Source organism: Sceloporus occidentalis, unplaced genomic scaffold, assembly GCF_023333645.1.
Source record: "Sceloporus occidentalis isolate IW3139 unplaced genomic scaffold, rSceOcc1.0.p SCAF_26, whole genome shotgun sequence".
Taxonomy (NCBI): domain Eukaryota; kingdom Metazoa; phylum Chordata; class Lepidosauria; order Squamata; family Phrynosomatidae; genus Sceloporus; species Sceloporus occidentalis.
In genome coordinates this window covers 7,063,722-7,085,697 of record NW_028317006.1, presented here as the reverse complement: position 1 = coordinate 7,085,697, position 21,976 = coordinate 7,063,722, and the positions used below count along the sequence as shown (strand labels likewise).

Genomic DNA, 21,976 nt, shown 5'->3' with positions numbered 1-21,976 from the left:
CCCAGCAGCGTGTTCTGCGAGTATGTGTGTGTATCATCATTAGGTATACCCGCTGGAGCTGGCAGGGTCACTGCTACAGGTGCCACATGAGAGAAGTAAAAGATTTGCTCTGCTGAGCAGTCCCCTTAACTGTTCCGTGTCCATTATACATTATAAATACACCATTCAGCGAAGATGGTACCTGACCACACTCCATATAATAAAATGAACTAAAACTGTTTCTGTGGATTTACATGAGGGCACGATTAATTGACAGTGTTGGATTATTACATATATTGATAGGTCACTCTACGTGGGGACACTGTTGTCTATTAGTAAGCAGGTACATGCTGGAGGTGGGTTCGGTGACATATTTCGGACCTAGACGTGTTCATCTGAGGCCGGAGCAGCCTTGGAGCCTGGCTTTTTTTGAAGCATGGATGAAAGCATAGGCCCTTGTGATTGTGAAGCTTATTTGCTATAGGGAGCATACTATAAAAGTAATATGCTGTCCCCCAGAGATATCTGAAAACTGTTGCAGGTGTGCACTCCTCCAAAACATGGTAAGACCCCCTTTAATAGGGTATCTCATATGTATGACCAGATTTTAACTCTTTCAGTACTACCGTGTCTGGATACAAACAGCAGGGGTTTTATATCAAATTTAATGAATAATCATGTTCTAACTCTGTGGAATGCAGTTGGCTGATTCGTGGCTATTATTGCACTTTCACAATGACAGAGGATCATGGGAATTCTAGACCATGAGAACACGGGGAGCCATTTTTAAAATAGCTTTACACCTCTTCTCTCGTCTTGGACAATACTTACACTATTTTTTACATTTTTATGCTCAAAACATATTCAGGTGTCTCAGTAGCACATATGCCCATTGTTATACTAATGTTGCTGTAAGCAATAATGTGTACAGAAAGTGTTTCTGCGGTAACTTTATACCAATAACGCTGGAAATATCACTTCATTTGTTTCAAGCCGTCCTCAAGTGGCATTTCAATTCACCGTCTCATTTGTATGCGTTTCTAAGCCAGCGTCTTTTGGTGCTGAGTAAATGCAGCCTTGTATTTTGGCAGCTGTACAAGCCAGGTTTAAACTCTGACGTCTCCAGGTTAGTATCTAGGAATCAGGGTTTGTACATCAGCTGGTGGCAAAGACACGCAGAAGGGGGATGTATATACAAATACATCCCGGTATAGTTGCTCGTCCAGACTATGGTACGTAGACCAGAAGACTCACAAAGTGAAATGGGCTAATTTGGGGTACATTTCAGAGCTCTTCGTTTTTAGGCCAATTTTTTGTAGCAAAAATATTAAAATGGGAACTTTTCTTTCTCTTTAGCCCTGGTATTGGCAAACAGCAGCATATGTAGTCGAGCTTTAGCTCCCACAATGATTAGCTGATATAGTGTCGTTACTACATGCACAGGCAACAGTATTTACCCCAAAAATCCCCAGCTGTTCCTAATTCTTGTGTTGTTTCTTGAGCATTTTGGGAATTTTGGTTCAATTTCTTAAGAGATGCAAGTTGACTATCAATGTCTTAATGGTTTCATAGGAACTATGGTGGATATCTCCCATTTTACTCTACAGCCTACTCACCACACACGCTTACCCGATATACCATAAATAGCTAAAAGTGCAGCAAACATAACAAACTTATTGGAACGTTTTCATCTGTCAGACAGGTCAAAACCTGCTTTATCCACACGAAAAAAGATCAATAAGATGCAGATTTAGCTTTACACAGGTTGAGCGTTTCTGAATCACACACTGATCTCCGCTGGATCATTTATAAAAGCCGGTTCTGATGAATTCTTTAGAGTGTGGCCCGTGCAAGACACCTGAATGTGAAATACTGATATATTCTGATCAACACTATATTACCCAACCAGGTCATAGAGCAGGTACGGCCATCCAGATGGTGTGGATTAGAATTCCCACCATGCTGTGCCGGCCCTCAGGCAACCTCTGCCACCCAGCTGCTATTTCTGGCAGTAGAAAGAAACCAAAATAGATGGCACATAAATAGATGCCATCACCTGTAACTACTGTAACTACCGTTCAAACATTTGAAGTCCATTAGCGGTTTTCATGGAAAGCAAGGAAATTTCTAGCTGTTAGCGAACACCATTGGAACACAGGAGTGATGGGAGTGATAAAGGGCCTCTGTACACCCATGAAGATGTTCCATTAAATTTCCAGCTACTATATCCATTCACAACTCTAGCAACATCTACACTGGATTTATGATCCATTTCATGTTATTTTAATGACCAAAATGTGCTTTTCTTTTTTAAAAACAAAGACATTTCTAAGTGACCCTAAACATTTGAATGGTAGCATGTATGTGTATATAAAACATAACATTCTTAGTACGACATTGTAAATACAGGACCACATATATCTATTAAATAATTCCTGACTTTTCTGTAGTCAGGATGATATATGACGGCATGAAGTTGACCTTCTCCTTCCCTTATTGGGCTCTTAATTAATGGCTTTTTAAACCTTTATGTAATACTATAAAGCTGATGGTTTCAACAGAATACTTGGAGGCTTATGTGAATAGCCAAAGCCTGAAATATTTCATTAAATAAATATAGCATGTTAAAAACAGCCATATGTCATAAAGTGGCTGTATGTGGCATTGGTCCATGGTCTCTTATTGACCCTCATAGTTTCTGGATCCTCTCTGGGTTTTTTTTATATGTAACCCTGTATTTTTCAGGAAGACATGTAAAGTTAGTACTCGATGCAGGTTTGTTTGCAGAAGATTCTATGCTCCAGCTCCTTGATATCACTATACATTGTGAAGGGCCACCCCCAACGAGTTTCTCCTGTACAAACAGCTGAGGTGATCCTGCATACTGAAAAATGTCAGTGAAATTTCGTCAATGTCACCTTACTGATTGAACAATACATTATACGGGTTATCCCAGCCCTTCATATTGCATCGTGAAAATGGTGAGCGTGCTGCAGTCACTCACAAACTCCTGCTTTAATCCATAAAATCCAAGTGGAGACTGGCTTGACCAAATCACCGTATAGAATGTTTGAATGTTAACATAGCATTTGAACAGATTTTATATTCAAAATTGAAGTTTAATTAGGTGGCGGCCCTTCTAAGAATTAATTGGTTTATAGCTCTCTCTCTCTTGCAATCAGTGGTCATTTCACAGAGCCAGGCATACTGCTGCCAGTGCTGAGCTTGGCTACCATGTTGCCCTGAGTTGGATTTTGGTAATGATCTCCGTAGGGAGTAATTAGCCAACCTTGGGAAAGCTGTGATCTCATATATACTGCATCATTAAAGGGGGGGACTGAAGGAGGCAGTGAGATCACAAGACTATCTGTGGCTGCAAGGACATCCTTTCACACAGCTTAAAATTAACCCCTCATTTTTCTGATTTGCATTGTTTTTGGGGAAAGAAGGCTGATTTTTGGCAGACTAATATGCTGGGTTGACAGTGTAGTCCATTTTTAGGACAATTAGGTAAGAGTTTGAGCTCAAATATAGGATTCACATGCTTTCTGTGTCATTTGAAGACATCTGTGAGCATTTGGTGAGCTTACGCCTGCAAGGGTAAAAGGGACGGCTGGCCAGGACCCAGGCTTACCCTAGGGGCCCACAGCAGCCATTCTTTGGGTCGTCACAACCAGGGTTGTAATTAGAAACCACAGGGACCTGGTGCTTCCCCAACTTCACCAAGCAACATGTCCTACTTTGCCACCTTTGCCCTAAACAGCTTGTGAGTGCCACCTTTGCCCCAAACAGCTTGTGAGTTATTTTGCCCCAAGCAGCTTATTGTGCCATTCTAATCCCCAAAGAGTCTGTTTGCGCTATATGTGCCCTCAGTCTGTCAGTGCCTCAAACAGCTTATCTGTGTCAACTTGTCTGTTACTTGTTTGCCCCTTGCCTTCATGCAGATTTTAACACAAACTTAAAATTACAGGAACCACGTGGAAAAGTGGGGGGCATGTGCAAGGATGCAGACCTTAGAGGCTCTCCAGATTAAGAATCTGGCAGCATTCCCAAGTCTAATGAGCTTTTTAAAAGAAAAGGATGCAGTAATCAGTGAAAGAATTGAGTTGGATCATTTTCTGACGTATTTACCGCTGAACGAGTGGCCGTGTGAAGTCATGTCAGGAAGTCTGATTTGTCAACGGAGTAAAAGAGGCAGAAAGTTTGCTGATGGCATTTCAAGCAGTTTTTAATAGAGTGGGGTCAGTATGGGGAAAGGGTAATATAGACAAAATTGGAAGCTTTGTCCATCAGTACTTAAGCAGAGCTCAGGACAGAAACATTACATTGTCTCTAGCTTGACATCTGACAACAGGTCTATGAAACTAGAGCAGGCAGAAAGCGATGCTCTATTTTGCTATTTTCCAGTAGGAGTAAACCATCAAGATTGGTGAAGATTATTATTATTTACTGCATAATATAACAATTCAAATGGTATGGAGGCCCCTGCGGAAACAAGCTTAAAATCTAGAAGAGCGATATTACTAATTGTCAGTTAATGCGTTCTACACAGTACTTTAGAACACGCAGACTTGGAATTAGCGCATCTAAACCCCACTTTGAATCTACATAATGTATTGTTTTTGGAGCGCATTGAGCCGTTTTGCCGATTCAGAGTTAATATCTTAGACCCACTGTGCTGAAAGTGCTTTGTCAGGTGAGCTAAAATGTGTTAGCCATCCCATGTGTTTTACTAGAGTAACATCAAATGCCTCAACGCAAGGGATATTTTACCAAATTATCATAGGAAAAGCTGGAAATTGAAATGCAAAAGAACAAGTGTTGGCAAGAGAAAAGAACATATTACTATGTTAGTTTGATTCCATGCCGTTATAGTTCTATCAGTTTTAAAGTTGGACGTGTGATGCGATTGCACTGCAGTTCTGTTGACGTGTACACAGCACTGTGGTCTAGGTGTAGGTGTAGTCCTCAGGTTAGTAAAGCTGTCTCCCCAGGGCCGTGGCTGTTTACATCACAGTTCAGTGGTCGATTGGCCTCCGTCTTTCACGCCGTGCCGTTAAACACTCAGTTTAATAAACCACCCGCAACACTGCTGAATTAAGAAATGTTCTTGGCAGTTAATGAAAAATAACAGGGTAGTCATGCAGAGCATAGAGATGAAGCCTTTGGGAACCAAAACACAGCCTGAGGAGGCTTATAAAACAAACTTTAAATGAGTGATGTTAATGCCTTTAACCTCTGCCCTCTTTACCAGGGAGTAGATACAGTGCGGTCACGTTGCCTCTGATAGAATACAGAAGACAGGACGTTCAGTGCTGGGTTCCTTCCCATTAACAAAACCTTATGGCCTGTAATAGTATTAACTACTCCATAGGGTCTGTCGATAAGACCAGGAATCGAGGTTCATTTGCGGGGTAAATTCACCCTTTGCTGAGCAGCTCCTCAATTTCATTGGCTGCCACAATTCTCCATTAATTTCAAGTGGATTAAGTCTGTAGAGCAGCTTATGTCCATTGAGTTAATTGAGACCCTCTTTGGTCTGGGCTAGTGTAGGACCTGGTGGAGTTGTTTATCTTGAGCTATTCTTAGTCCAGCTATTTCTTTAGTAAATTGTTTGCTTACACTTAAAAGCACTTTAATGATGACCTTGCCCTACGCAGGTAAGAACCATTCAGAATTTGTAAAGCGGTGGAGCGGAAATAAAAAGTACAAATGGAAAAGACCCTCTTCTAGCCATTTAAACACGATCGTATTGTGAGACCGTCAAAGGATTAAGTGAGCAATCTAACAGATCATTTGTTAATATTAGCATAGTGGCTATTGAAGATATAATTCAGCTTTGAGAATTAAACACTGAAGGGTCAGGAGAAATGAAGAAGGTTTCCACGGCTGAAAGCTCTTCCACTTCCTGGACCAGCATCTGCATTTGATGCTGCATTATTGCGGAGATTCTCGTAGTCTCTGTTATTTTGCTGACAGAAGGCCATTATATCTCTTCAGAACCCTCATCTCTCAGGTCACCCTCCTAATCAGGTTCAAAATGTTAATTACTGCGTCTGCATGAGTAATCAGGGGAACACAGTGATCTCCCTCCTCCGCTTCTGGTGTCTATAATTGGGAAGTCCAGCATATTTTGCGAGCTCCACACCTGGAATGATTCCACCTTCACTCGGCTGCCCATATTTTCATGGCGTTAACCCCTGTCTTACAAGAAGTGCATTCAGAACCCAGTATTATTATTATGTATGATTTGAAAATCATCCCCGTGGTGATATATCAGTGTCAGAAATAAATATACTATGATTATTTTTTTGTTATATAGCGCCAACAATTTACTCAGCGCTCCTTACAGTACATTTATTCAGGGTATATGACAAGACAAGAATGGACAGACTAAGACAAACCGATACATTAGGTAGAGAGGGGCCTGGTAAGAATCTAAAGGGAGTGGGGGGAGGAGAAACATAAGAGGTAGTGTGGGGTAGTATTGGTGGCAGGTAAGCTCTAGCTGGTATGCTTCTCTGAAGAAGTGGGTTTTTAGATGTTTCTTGAATGTTGGGAGGGAGGGTGAATGCTGAAGGTTCCTTGGGAGTAGATTCCAGAGGTTTGGCGCAGCCCGAGTGAAATCTTGTAGATGGGAAAAGAAAGAGGTGATAAGTGAGGAGGAGAGCCTTAGCCCATGGGAAGAACGTAAAGTAGGGGAGTATTTTGTTATGATGGGATAAATGAATGGAGGAGCAGTGTTATGGAGGGCCTTATATGTTAGTCCAAGATTTAAATCCAAATCTTAAGGTAAGAGGGAGCCAGTGGTGGGCTTCACAGAGTGGGGACGCAGAAGAATAGTGTTGTTCAAGGAATGGGAACCAAAAGAGTGTTGCAATAGTCAAGATGGGAAATGATACAACAATATTAGACCAAAGCCCCATAATGGAAAGACCTTATGTAACACCCAAACTGTGTGATAAATCTAAGATGACCAATTTCTTGGAATTTAATTAGGGGAAATATTTGTGTTGACATATATTTTAAGATGAATCTTTTGAATTGAATAAAGTGACGAATGGAGCATGTAAATAAAGAGTTGTGATTTATAAATGTCATCTTCAAGTTATCCTTACAAGCCGTGCGGATCTATGATAACTACTGAATGCCCAGAGACACGGGTAGTGTTAAAAGCTAGCCAGATGCGGTGCCTTGAGCACAGGTGTGCGAAAAACAGAATGAAAGCCAGCAACTTGTATAAGGATTCCTGTATAATCCATTATTTTGCTCTTTTTCAGGGAAATGATTGTTCAGCATCCTGTCCATCGGGAACATTTGGAGCTAATTGCTTGTCACAGTGTAACTGCAAGAACGCGGCCCTCTGCTCCCCTGTCGATGGGTCTTGCGTGTGCAGAGAAGGTAACGCTGGACAAAGAAAATCTTCTTTGACGTGTGGATGGGGTTGGGATCTGGGACACTGATTAATCATTCAGCTGTCATCTAAATGTAGTGACTTAAAAAGCCCTTGGTATTTTACATTGTATTGTCCTCCCACATGAGTGAATGGGAAGAAACGTAAACATCCCTGGAATATACAGTTCCTGCCTGACACTGACAATGCACACCCTGCAGCAGACTGCTGTGATTAGCAAGTAATTGTGTAGTCAACCCCAAACCATGACACTTCACTTATCACCGAGCGTGGCTTCTTTCCTATGTATCTCTTTCTGGTTTATTTCCAGTGCTCTTAAAATTTAGAAAAGGTAGCGTGCGCTCATGTGTATGTTATGCACAGATTTACAGACAGTTTATTAAAGCAAAAAAGGGGGGGGGGAGCAGCGTATATGAAATATTTACACATTTACAGCTAAATAGCAGTTATTACGATCCTATATTATTATTAATAACGATTTATATTTGTAAATATTTCTACGTATATATTTGATCACTCTTTCCAGGTTGGCTGGGGATAGACTGTTCCATCCCATGCCCTAGTGGAATTTGGGGTCTGGATTGCAATCAAACCTGTACCTGTCTGAATGATGCCTCCTGCAGTCCTGTGGATGGGAGATGTACCTGTGCCGCAGGCTGGATGGGGGATATCTGTGACCAGCCGTGCCCGGTATGTACTGTGGAATGGAGCGATCACTGTCAACATTTTCACTTCTCTAAAACTAAAACCTTGGCATAGCTCATGGTTATCTACTCACAGTTCAAGAACTTTACTTTTGAACAATAATGTGTTAGACATGGCGAGGGTGGGGAAGAACTGAGTTTACATCGGGTGATGGAGGAGGTTTCCGTTCTTAGAAAATATGAGTCAGATGACATGCAGATGGTTAAAAAAAAGGGGTGGCGGAGTGTTAAAATATTAGAAGACTGCCGTCTAAAATACAACCATATCCTAAAAATGTTTCCTATTTCTAGTTCTGGCTGCTCAGCTTTTGCAAATGAATGCAGCATTAGTAATATCATGCCTATCACGCAAGGAAAAGGAGTAATAGAGGTTTAAAGTAAAGTGTGGGGGGATTTATAACTGTCGGAGGCCAGAGTTGTAGTGGTCCGCATGAATTTGTAGTAAGCAGGTCGTTTGTTATGATGAAGAAAGGCTTCAAGAAGGGAAAAAGACATATTAAAGCACTTACCTTGCATAGAAGATGCAGCCCTGCTGCTGCCCTTTTTCTCCATGGCAGAGTATCCTTTCCACTGATTGGTTGTTTGAAGCAGCCAATCAGTGGCAGGAAAGTGATTGAGTTGAAATCAATGGGATCGCTTTCCACACATACAAATGGGGGTCTGAACAGAACCCCCTCACAGAGCGTTCACCAAGCCCGCGCTTGAGCTGACTGGAGGCGAGTAAATCACCTGCGGGGAGATTTGCACAGCATTAAGCGGGGGGGGGGGGGCAGACACATGTGGGGGGATTCTGCAGAATCCTTCCATGTATTTGCAAATGGGACAGGGTGTGTCCTGTTATAATCTGAATCAAAGTTTTAGGTGTCTTTAGGATGTGAAGTGCCCTCGTCATGAATGGATTAAATAAACGCAGACCACCGCTGGAGTATTAGCGGATGCTGTGTTGCAGTATGTATGCACAAGAAATTGTGTCTCTGCCAATTTTTCAAACCGCCAATTATTGCTATTGTAGAAAAAGAGAATATTGCTCATTTTCTATGAAAATTATGAATGTTCTATTAGATGTATTTTTCTGAAAATATATCCCTAACCTGTTTATGAAATAGAATCCATTCCATCTGTATTTAGCATAGACTGCTTCTCCTGCGACTGAGCTACAACATATGGCTCTACTTTGGTCTTTTCTCTTCTCTCCCAGGCTGGCACATATGGTCTGGACTGCGCAGAACAATGCGATTGCAGCCATGCGGACGGATGCGACACAGTCAGCGGTCAATGTCGCTGTCTTGCCGGGTGGACAGGTACAACCCAGGGGTCACAAAGTAAATGACCAGCCGGCAGACAAATTAATATCTCTCTGAACCACATGTAACATGTTACAGACATTTAAATGTATTAAAATAAAAATAGAATATTTATATGAAGCAAGCAGAAAAGAACACAAGTAGATATGTCACATATATAGATCAAGAACATACACTACTCAACGTGAACAACACTTAAAATGGTTTAGTAGTTTTTAAGATATTTTTTAATACATTTTCATTTTAACACACCTTTGACCTCTTGTTCCAAGGTCATTTGATCTCCTTTTAAACCGTCACAGATAGTTGTGAATAATATCACATTAAAACACTTGAGAACTTTTTCTAATATTTAATGACTTCTTAGGTGTGGGGACCATTTAAAAAAAAAAAATGTTGTGGAATATCCAATTACTGGTGAAAAAAGTTCTTTTAATTTCCAACAGGTGGCAGAACAGGATATGTGTTATACAGAGGTGTGTTTAATACAGTGCGTATCACAGCCAGCAGGCGCGTGGCAAGCCGGCTGCAGAGCATTGTGCAGAGCAATTTGCATTCCAGTGGTGTCTGAAGTTTGGGTCTTTGGATCGCTAAACTAAATGAATTTGACCGCTAGGTGCTAAGAGTTTGAAGCCGGATTTGTGCATCGTCTCTTGGTTAGTGCAAAATACGCACTGCGGGCCGTTGCTTGACTTTGTCCCCCGCGTGGCTGTGTATTTTCTTCCATACAATCAGAGAAAAGCACACAGCCAGGGGCTGAGCTGTATTGTGCAGTAAATTAAATAGATATTATCAGCTTAACAAACACACAGCTCTCCGTCTGCTCCGCGCTGATTGGTGTGAGAGCCAGAGGCAGCAAGGCTGGTGCGAGCGGAGATTACTGACCTCCAGAGGGACGGGGACTATAAAAGTATATAAAGCATATGGCAGCAGGTAGCACGGCTACACCTGTCACTCCAGATACAGCTAGAACAGGTTACAACCAACTGGGTCACCCAATCTGCCCGCTTTACCATCTTCCTGAAAAGCCAGACGCCTTTGGGAACAAAACCTACCCGCCTTTCTTAATGGGATTCCAATTCTTTTGGTAGACGCTCCTGGTCGAAGAATATTCCATATTTTCAAAAACGTTTTGCGCACTGTATATATTCACGATGTTGCTTTTCTTTTCTGTATTCTCTAGAGATTGAATCATCTAGTGCATTGTATGGGTCTTTTTCCTTCTTCGTTTCAGAGATCCTAAAACCTATTTTTATAAGCAGTGCACTTTATGTATTGTAATGCATGACATACATCATTTAATTATGGTTTCTTGATTTTTGTATTAGTAATTGTGTCCCCAGAACCAAACAGGACTACATAATAACAATAAGCCATTCTATTATTATTCTTGTTGCCACCGCTAATACAAGACACAAGCTAGTATTCTGCTGGCCATATCTCGCTGCCTTATTACGTTGCGTGTCTGTATTTGAGGCATCTGAAGGAATCTTGTCCAGGTCTCATACCTTATAGTGCATCTGCACAAGTCATCGGCCGTGCCTTACAGAAAAGTGTGCACGAGCCAGTGAGTCTCATCACACTCAGCCAGCCAGCCATGCAAAATGAAACAGTTGCAGCAGGAAATTCCCAGATTTTGCTTATGAGCTGAGAATTTGGCAGGTCTCAATATGAATAATGTACGTAAACTATGATGTATATCTAAAAATACACTTACAGCTATATTATACGCTAGCTAGAATATGCAATATTTTCATGCAGGCTAAAATGACAGACAGAGATGTTATCATTGCTAAATAATTATGGTATGGATAGAAAGAGCCCTACACAGGCACTGTAAAAATATATCACTAAGTGTGACGGTGCTAATTTAGCTGTAGGGGATTGAAAATCCTATACATACATGCTGAGGTTCCACTATGGAGCAGAGAAGGTTTGTGGATTCTACACAAACACGCTGTCACTCTCAGCCTTGCGTGGCTGGTGCGGAGTGACAGAGAGATGAAGCAATGCTGCACCCATCTCCGATAAGCCGCCTGCGAGCCGCACAGATAGAAGAGTTTGGTCACATCAGTGCTGTCACTCACATGCAAAGCTGCCCCCCGCCTGCCCTCCAGCACCATTAATACGGGAACACACAGATAGTCCCATCTCCCTCCGGGTCCGGCGTGCGAGTTTAAAGACACCGCTTCTTCCTTTACTGCGCTGATGAACTAGTGCGGCGTCAGTGCAAAGACTCGACACCTTCTCTACAATGAAGCTGTCAGTGGGAGTCTCTGGGGATGGGAGATAGCAGCTAATTATACCAGGTGTATGTGTCTGTGCATCTGCCGCGCATTTCTATAGACCTGTCTGTCTGCCCCGCTCTTGTTCTAAATGTCTTCATAATCTCTGCTCCCATCTGTCTTTTCTTCCTTTGACTGTGTAGTCCTAGTGATGTGTAAAGTGCAGAATGCTCGAGAAAACTTCCCGCGCAACCCGCTCATAAGAATTCTGAATTTACAGTCTAAAGCAGCTGAAGTCCAGTTTCTGCAAGGTCACGATAGTGACCTCTACTTCCGTGATCAGATTGCACCCTGATAAATGATAAAACGTACTAATGAAGGCTCTCAGGCATCCCCAACCCCGTCAGCACTTGACTGCAGCTCACATCATCCTCAGCCTGAGGCTGGTGGAATTTAGCATCCGGCAACAGCTGGAGGGCTCTGATTAAACATTTTTGGACGGCCTGGGTACTACGAGATAATATAGTTAATACAAGGTTGCTGAGAAACAGCAGTATAAGAATATGCAGAATTGTTCTGGGCTAGATAAGGTAGCAAGGCACTGCAGGATTAAGGCTACCCTCGGATTATCCCCCTATGTGTTTGGACGTTCGTTTTTTGGTTCCTGCTCTATCGACGCAAGATAAGTCTCTAGAATATTTTCTTTCATTTTTTAAATTTTTTTTTTTTTTTACAATACTTCATTTGTTGAAAGCTGATAAGGAAACTCCATGCTAAGGAATCCTCTCCGGGGCGAGAGAACTTTGAAATATTAAGTTTTCAGCCTCCATGCCTTACACCGAAAGTGGGCAATCATGGCTATGCCATACGCCGTGGTCGTTATAAACTAGATTTTTGTCCCCAGTTAATTATTTTAATTAGCACACCAATAAATTGTAAATATCTCGGCGGGGGGACGCGGCGCTCTATTGCTTTTCTGTCCACCTATCTACATATTGCGCGCAGCTCCAATACTAAATCTTCTGTATTGATGTGGAAGGGAATGTGATTCCGAGATGGGGTAAAGGTACGCTTCTTGTGGGGACAGTCAGCAGATTAATAATTAAGGGGTCTGCGCTAGTTTGCCATAAATTTCCTGGCTCTGCAATATTTCTGCATTGACACTGACAATTTACACAAAATCAGCAAGTAACGCAAGTCAGGGGAAGAAGTCTCTGAGTCTGTGTAATGATTTCCACTCACTCCCAGTAATCCTTAAACTTTCAGGTGCCGAACAGATTGAAGCCTCAGTAATTACAATGCGGTACCTGTTCTGCTCCGATGGGGGTGTGGGGGGGGACGCGCATCTCCCGAGTAACACGTTAATCCACTCTGCCTGAGGTCTCTCCCCTTGTGTTTATCCCATTATGCGGAGGAGTGTGGACCTGCGAGATAACGCTAGGAAATGCTGCAAACCGGGGGGGGGGGGGGTGTAGGGAGATGATGGGGTAGGGGATCTGTTCAGAGAGGAGGGTGCAGGTAAAGCCAGTGTAAATGTTTTACCATTCTCTGTCCTATTAACACAATATGAATATACATGCTGAGGTTCAGTGACTTTAACTAGTTCCATTAGTCAGGTAGAAGATATGCAATTATGTATAGGTAAAACAGTGTTTTTTTACATGATGACTTTTCTGTCTTTTCTGCCCATTTTTGTATATGCCCGTTTGTTCAACACGGCTTGTCCAAACCAAAGCATTGGACTTTGTGGGTGTCCACCATGGCGTGATATTACCAGATCTGTTGACAGGGCTTTTGTCTTTTAGCCGATGTCCACTGTGACAGTGTCTTTGCTGCTCTGTCTGCAGGTGTTCACTGTGACAATGTGTGCGCGCAGGGACGTTGGGGACCTAACTGCTCAATGACGTGTCACTGCGAGAACGGAGGATCATGCTCACCAGAAGATGGGAGCTGCGAGTGTGCTCCAGGGTATCGGGGAGCCTTGTGCCAAAGAAGTAAGAAAGTCAAAGTATAAGCAATGCTTACGTTCTTGTTTCTCCGAAGCAGTCAGACTCCTAGTAGAAAACGTGGGCCAGGGCGATCTGCGTTAACCAACAAAATATAAAGTTATAGTGAGACTGAAGGAGTCCTCTTTGTCAAACATGACTTTTTTATGAATGACCCATTTCCAGTGCTTGAAAATGACTGATAAGCAGATACCCAGGGAAAGTACAATTAGACTTCTTGTTATAACGTATCTCATGGTGGAGACCGAGTGCAGAGCTGTTGTGAGCACAGAGGTCCCTGTAGATGTCAGTGTTGATCAGTGATGCATCTGATGAACTGTATCTGCGCCTACCTCTGCCTTACACACAGAACATAGGGTCTGCGGACTGCTGCCTGTCACATTTACTTCTAAGAACATTGTCCTGCTGTTGTAACTGGTCCTGTCCATACGATTATACGATGTGCAGCTCTGCTAATGCATACTGAAACATAATATTATCACAGAACCCATAGGTGTAACTGGCAGCAGTAGCTCCACCGACATTGTCTGGGTCCCTTTGGCACATTCTCTGGCTTTGTGTCTTTACAGTTAGCCTATTGCTTATACACTGCCTGGAAATAATAGAATGACCCCATCCGCCATTTTTCCCCGGACATACATCTCACATGTTTCTGACCAGTAAAGTGCTGCTCTAGGGCATGTGGCATGTATACATTGTGGCAGGACGGCCCGATCAAAACAAGAAACTCCGAACACCAGCAGAATAAAAGCAAGATGTGGTTTATTGCAGCTTTGGATAGTTCACAGTATTGCACTTCATAGTGTAAATAATCCAAAACAAAAAGAAATCCTTTTTATAAAGTCTGAGGGCCTCTGGCTTGACTGCCTCTCTCCCTGTTTCCAGACACCTAATGCCTCTAACGGCCGCCCTTTAAGCACCTGAGTGCAGGTTAATTTGCTCCACCTTGCTGACCTCCAGCAATTAACCTCCTCATGCTGGGAATAATGAGCGTTCCAATCTGCCACTTATGTAGACAGACTCCATAACCTTGCCACATACCCTCCCCCTCAGCTTAACACAGGTGTGTGAAGCGGCCTTCGACAAGAAACTGTGCACCCTAGACAATGCATCTGCATTGGCATGCAATAGCCCAGCCCTATGCTTCACAACAAATTTAAACTGTTGCAAAGAGAGGAACCAACGTGTGACTTTAGTATTCTTGTCTTTGTTGTTCTGCATCCACTGTAGTGGAGCATGGTCGGTGATGAGGGTGAAAGATTTGCCCAACAAATAATATTTCAATGTTTCAGTTGCCCACTTAATGGCCAAACATTCCTTCTCTACATTTGCATACTTCTGCTCCCTTGGCAACAACTTACGACTTAAAAACAACACAGGATGTTCTTCCTCTCCTATCATCTGAGATAATACTGCCCCCAGGCCCACATCAGAAGCATCGGTTTGCAAAAAGAAATGTTCCTTAAAATCCGGGGCTACTAAAACAGGGTGCCTGCATAAAGCTGTGCTTCCATCATAGCTCCCATCTGAGCAGTTATCAGCCGGTTGGTTTCCTGTTGCACTGTAGTAGCATGCAGGAGGGCCTTTAAAACATCCTCCATGTTGATAAAGGGTTCAAACAGCAATATCCCACTTCTGACACCACTTGTGGCAGGACAGCCCGATCAAAACAAGAAACTCCGAACACCAGCAGAATAAAAGCAAGATGTGGTTTATTGCAGCTTTGGATAGTCCACAGTATTGCACTTCATAGTGTAAATAATCCAAAACCCAATCCTTTTGATAAAGTCTGAGGGCCTCTGGCTTGACTGCCTCTCTCCCTGTTTCCAGACACCTAATGCCTCTAACGGCCGCCCTTTAAGCACCTGAGTGCAGGTTAATTGGCTCCACCTTGCTGACCTCCAGCAATTAACCTCCTCATGCTGGGAATAATGAGCGTTCCAATCTGCCACTTATGTAGACAGACTCCATAACCTTGCCACAACATTTACAGTTGAGTTTACTGGAAAACATGTCAGTGTGGTGACCCTATGCTGATCCGGAACCGGTTGTGACAAGGTATCGTACATGAGCAGCGTTGTTTCCCGCATTTTAGGCTGACTCCTTGTCTGTCTTTTTCAGTTTGTTCTCCTGGATTTTATGGACATGGCTGCAGCCAGATATGCCCCCAGTGCGTTCATTGTAATGGGCCGTGTCACCACGTCACAGGCCACTGCGATTGCTTGCCAGGATTTTACGGGCCGCTCTGCAACCAAGGTGAGCTCTGTGAACTCTAACAATCCTAACCTCTGATAGGGTATATAGACTCTGGATTAACAGCAAGCATCTATAACAATAATGTCTTCAGCACCACAATCACAGCATCAAACTTACTAAAACCTAAGATACTATGAGCGAAGGATTGGACATATTAGTATTCTAGAATTCAGCAGGTAAATCATCATCTGTTCATTAACGAAAAGCCAGAAGCCAAAATGAAAAACATTACCTATCTGTGTTCTTCTACACAAAATGATTTTCTTATCTCATATTATTTCATTATGTTTCCAATGTTTACCTTCTTTGTTTTTCAGTTAATTGGTGCATTAGTTAAATTAGACAGATCAACGCAATTCAGCTACTGGTCACACTCATTATCTGACCTCCTATAGCAGAATAGTCCCTTTCCGGGAAACCTCTTAATTTGGTCAGAAATACATGTTTACAATCTGTTCACTCTGAGACACTTTAACCCTTTAATTGGCATAGTTCATTAAACAGATGCCAATATCGCAAGCTTTATTAATGAATCACCTTTTATCTTGTAACAACATTGCAATTGTTATTGAATAACTACCTTTTATTCTTTGGCAGCATTGCAAACTCTTTATTCTACGTCTATCAATCTTCTGTCAATCTTTTATTGGTAAAAGTCACATGAAAATGTTATTGCTCGACTTGTTACAATGTTGCAAAATTTAGTAGGAGATTTACTGTAGATTCACTTACCTGGGCTTATTGCCAGCAGGATTCTTCAGTCCTTCTCTTACTTAACTTAAGAGGAGCACTTTTGTTCCTGTTTTTTTACCAGTTAAGAATCTCACAGACATCTCTTGCATTGTGGATAATAATTTATTCAGAGGTCCTTTTTCATTTGTTATTATTATTACATTCAATTTATAATATACCAAATATGTAGGGGACCTTGGACTTTTTTTTTCTCCTTTTTTTTCTAACATGTGCTTCTCAGCATCCTATGAAAGAAAGGTTAAACTGATTTAACTTTATGCACACAAATGGTTAAAGGTGCAATGTGACATTTAAATGTTTAGGTGTTTTTTGACCCAAAGATTGCCTTTACTCTGGACTTCTCAAGGACAAGGTGTCACCCCAGTAGTTGTGCCTTTCCTGGGCGTATCGGAATCCAGATACGGCACCCTGAGCGATACGGGCGATACTATATTGGAGCTTTATCGCCGCTACCAGACGCTTCTTCATTACCCAGAACCCTGTTTCCTTGGAAGCCAAAATCAAAATAGAAAAAACAGCTTTTCAGAGGGGAGGGGTTCTTATCAGATAAATATGGTGGGGGTCCAGGTGTCTACGATTCAGCCGTGCGCAGTGTGGGGGGGTGATGATGTCGCTGTCACATAGTGAGCGGATTATGTGTCTGTGTGATTGGACGCTCTGTGCAAAGATAAGGCTTTATCACAGTGGCATTTTTCTGATGTTTTCTTGTGGGATTCTGTTTTCTGATAATACATTTCTGCCCCCTCCCATTCCTCATTGCTGAAATAACTCCTTCCATGCAATCTATTATAGCCTTCCTAAAAAAACTGATGTTTTAAAGCCTTTCGAAAATGGAATTAGAGAGAGTATGGGTAAACGACACCACTTTATGACAGTGAAGAGTTTCATTCTGCCGCCGGCTATTTCTTTTGTTTTTGTAGCAATTTCTGGATTTTATTTGTTAGTGATACATAGTTGTTTCTTGTCTTCTAATAATGGCTTTGTATGGAGCCCTGTCTTTACCATCAGAATTCACCCAGAATAGGTCTCCTGGATTGGAGAACTTTTAGTCGATTTAATTAGTGAATTTAAATGAGTATAAGATTCATGTCTAACAAATTAAAACAAATGCATATCTGACACTTTTGATAATTGTAGATGAACTATACTTACTTCACTGAAGAGACGGTAGGTAAATGGAACAACGTTCATTCCCAAATCTCTGTGGGGCAGGAATGTCCCTTCCTAACGTAGGCAAATCTATTATTCCTCGGTCTTAATGTCTGTATCACTTCAGGTATTTTACATTCTCTTTATAATAAGGCAGCATAAGTAAAAAAAAATATATACATTTATACTAATTTTCTAAGAATACCTAGTGTAATTTTCTAGATATATTATATATTTAATATAAAGAGAACTGTACTCGTTAACGTGCTTTATATCTGCCCCACCTCTCAGTTTGCCCCAGTGGTAGATATGGAAGGAGCTGCACAGAGATGTGTACGTGTAGCAACAATGCAACCTGCAACCCTATAGATGGAACATGCCAGTGTTACCCAGGCTGGATTGGCAGCGACTGCTCTGATGGTAAGTGCCAATTAAAACCTATAGAACATACAATACGATGATTTGTAATTGTTATATCACACTAATTATTGTAACAACACCAAATATGTCCAGATGGACCCACATATATACCGTATTGGCTCGGATATAGGCCGCACCCTAAAAGTTTGGTGCTTTTTTAAAGAAAAAGTTTTTTTTCTTTAAAAAAGCACCAAAAAAACATGCTGCCTGCCCCCCCCCCGAGATATGCTGCCACTGTCCTCCCCCCCCCCCCCGAGATATGCTGCTACTGTCCTCCTCCTCCCCCCCCCGAGATATGCTGCCACTGTCCCCCCCCCCCCCCCCCCCCGAGATATGCTGCCACTCTGCCCCCCCGACTTACCAGAGCAGACTCCCGGGTGTCTTGCGGGGCCGGCGGGGGACATCTACGCAATATGCGTATACAACTTCCGGTGCCGGCACTCAGCGGATGTGCCGGCACCGGAAGTTGAATGCGCGTATTGCGTAGATGTCCCCCGCCGGCCCCGCAAGACACCCGGGAGTCTGCTCTGGTAAGTCTTGGGGGCAGAGGTAAAACGCATCGTGCGGACGGTCACCGGTCACCGATGCACTTAGACAACCTCCCGTGCCGGCACGCCCCCCCCCCCCCCCCCGTGGAAAGTGCTGGCAGGGGAGGCTGTCCGAGCGTATCGGAGAGTAGGATGCAGGTCCCCTGCACCGCTGCGGGGGATCTGTATCCTAACCCCACTGCATGTCCCGGGCGTCGGGCGCTAGACCCCGAATATAGGCCGCACCCCCACTTTAAAGACTTAAAGTGGGGGGAAAAAGTGCGGCCTATATTCGAGCCAATACGGTATATACGGGTGGGTTCATCAAATGATGTGGTCAGTGGAGAGTTCGATTTCTGGCTGTCAGACTGCAATGTAAAACATATATCACATATATGTTTTATCTGATAATATTAATTCATTACATGTTTTGATACTGAAATGTGTTTATTCTTTATATTGTATTCGTCAAATACATGATTCATTTTTAGATGACCTACTTAGTTACCTAAACATCTAAGGATAGGTCACCAAGTCTAGCCATGCCTCTAGAAGGGACTCCCAGCACACCGAAAACAAGTGACCTTTTACCAATTAGCAACGTTAGTAGTTATGAGATGGAGTTTCACAGAGTTAATTATTATTTGTGTTATTTGCAGAATGTCCTCCAGGCCTCTGGGGCCCGGATTGTATCCACACGTGTAATTGTCACAATGAAGCGGAGTGCAGCGCGTATGATGGCGAGTGTAAATGCACGCCCGGCTGGACAGGGCTCTACTGCACTCAGAGTAAGTGAGCGGGAACCTGTTCTAGTCGTCTGTCTGTAAAACCATAGCTTTTTGGTGGGACGTCATTTCTTCGGACAGGTGCCTGACCACTGATGCTATCCTCAGAGTCCTTCTTTGTTCCAGCAGCCATCAAATGTTGGATATAAGAGGGAGGAACACAAATGGCATCAACAGGGAAAGAGAGGACAAGAAGGTGGTTGCCCTACCGGCTCCTCTGACTTGATGATTTCATTTATTATTTTGTGTGTTTTAGTACAGATTCTATGTATAGCTACTGAGGTGTGCGCACTTTAGACAGCATTTGCCATTTGATGCTTCCCTTTCTGTGCTTATTCTTTGCAGCCTCTCTTGGTATGTTGGACAGGACCGGATCGGGCAAACCGACCCCGACCCCCGTTAGAAAGTTGGCAGTCCCCACCTTGTCCCTTGTGGACAAGTGTCTGCCTATTACATTTTTGGCGACAATATTGCACGGCCTGAACTAATTACAAGGTTCATTGAGAAATAATATGTTTCCAAAAACAGGTGTGAAGGCATCCTGGGACGTGAGTAGCCACTAGTTCCCGGAACAGACAAGCCATCGGCACATATCCCTATCATTAGATCCTTTGTTACTGATAACCATCAGATGTATTTTCTTTATCAGACAGAATTTAACGTTCCTTTCAATGCCTTCCTACAGATGTAATGGGGAATTTCTACAAAGGTTTAGCAGAGATAAACGTATCACAATTTCATAACGATCAGATAATAAAAAGAACCAGCTGCTGCAAAATTAGTAAAGTATTAGTGATTATTTAAGTGTTTATAGAAAAGTTGCCACAGAAGGATATATTTAGATAACTTTATAGGTGCTACAGATCCTGTATATGTGCCCATGATATGTTACATCGACTTCTGAATTTATATTAAAAAAGGCCAATTGGACGTTTAACTACAGAATCAAACAGAATAGAAATACAAAGGGGCTTGTGTCTCCCAATCTCATCAACCTCCTGCACTACCCATACTTAGGTCTATGCCTCACGGTATGGTGGCTGGCTGAGTATGCTGGGAGTTGGAATCCAGATGTTGGCTTGTAAATGCGCTATTCTTGGTTACAGCTTATTCCGTGTGCGTTATAGACTCGGTGTGATTTACTGCCCTCTCCTGGTGTATAAACATTTCACGGTAAACACGGCACACGGAGCCGATGAGCTCGGTGGTAATGTGTTAACCCAGGGGTTCTCAAACTGCGGCCCTCCAGCTGCTGCAGGACTACATCTCCCATAATGCTCCTTCAACTAAGGGGCTGGCTGAGGAGTATGGGAGATGTAGTCCTGCAGCAGCTGGAGGGCCGCAGTTTGAGAACCCCTGTGTTAACCTCTTGCATACATGCACATTTTAGGATTTTCCATACAGCCCACTACAAACCAGAAGCTCACTAAGGAACCTCAGAGAAAATAAATCTAAAACAAGATCAGGATTTTATTTTGTCGGGAGATGAGGCGCAGAAGCTTGTTTTTATCACAAGGTTGCTTGTGTTACAGCAGATTCCATAGGAATCACACAAATAACAGGACCAGGAGGTCAGGTGTCACGTAAACTGTTTCACGAAGCTGAGCATTGCATACTCACTGATACTAGGAATGTACCTAGGAGCTTGCAATCTATGCAGTTTTTTTTGTGTTTGTCCCAAAGCTATGGGGTAGATCTTTATCCCACTAGATTTTGGATTTTTCCATGTGGAGTAGGTGAATTTCTCCAGAAGTAAAGTGTCTCATTTAACACAACAGTCATTGTTTATACTACAGATCTGAATTGACTCTGGGATTGTACAACCAGGTCATAATGTCTTAAAATAGTCAAATGGTATCATCATGCATTATTAATTTTTATCGATCCAAATTGTACCCGTACGCATCACAGGAGCTGCGACTGAGCACCGCTTTAGTAATTGGATTAATGTAAACCCGGTATATTCCCCTTCCTGCACTCCAGGAGCTACTACAACTCCTAGGGTGATCAGTGGATGGCTGAGGATCATGGGAGATGTATACCCCAGCAGATGGGTTGCACGAAGTTGCCTTTTCCTGCCTTAAGACTTCTTAATCTTGTTTTATGTATTTTAGAAAATCTAATTTCTGTTGAAGTTTTCCCCTGGGGAATACATGACAAGCAAGAAGATCTGTGAGCTTTTACACTATTAACTATGTTAATCCTATTCTGCAAACAAACGGAAGCCTCTTGTGCTGTAGGAAACTTCGATCTTCCCCCAGCTAATATCATAGTTTTAAATTTCTGGATTAGCTGATAAGCAAGCCCTTTTATTTTACAAGCAACAAAGTGAGATTGGCTAAACTGCTTTGTTTTATAAAATCATTAAATCAAATCAAACTGGCCTTTTATTAATTCTGTTTTATGCATTATCGAGTAATATTTGTTTCTCCATTTGGATTGTAATCTTTTGGA

General features: G+C 42.5%; 1 protein-coding gene across 1 annotated transcript in view; it reads left to right on the top strand.

The window, feature by feature from the left end:
- LOC149300072 (multiple epidermal growth factor-like domains protein 10) overlaps positions 1 to 21,976 on the top strand; it is a 98,395-nt gene that overhangs the window by 60,985 nt on the left and 15,434 nt on the right. The window contains exons 10-16 of the mRNA XM_089485538.1: positions 7,260 to 7,380; positions 7,920 to 8,083; positions 9,296 to 9,398; positions 13,474 to 13,620; positions 15,754 to 15,888; positions 18,082 to 18,210; positions 19,397 to 19,525. Of these exons, the coding sequence (XP_089341664.1) occupies positions 7,260 to 7,380; positions 7,920 to 8,083; positions 9,296 to 9,398; positions 13,474 to 13,620; positions 15,754 to 15,888; positions 18,082 to 18,210; positions 19,397 to 19,525 (928 nt within the window). The remainder of the gene's footprint in view (positions 1 to 7,259; positions 7,381 to 7,919; positions 8,084 to 9,295; positions 9,399 to 13,473; positions 13,621 to 15,753; positions 15,889 to 18,081; positions 18,211 to 19,396; positions 19,526 to 21,976) is intronic.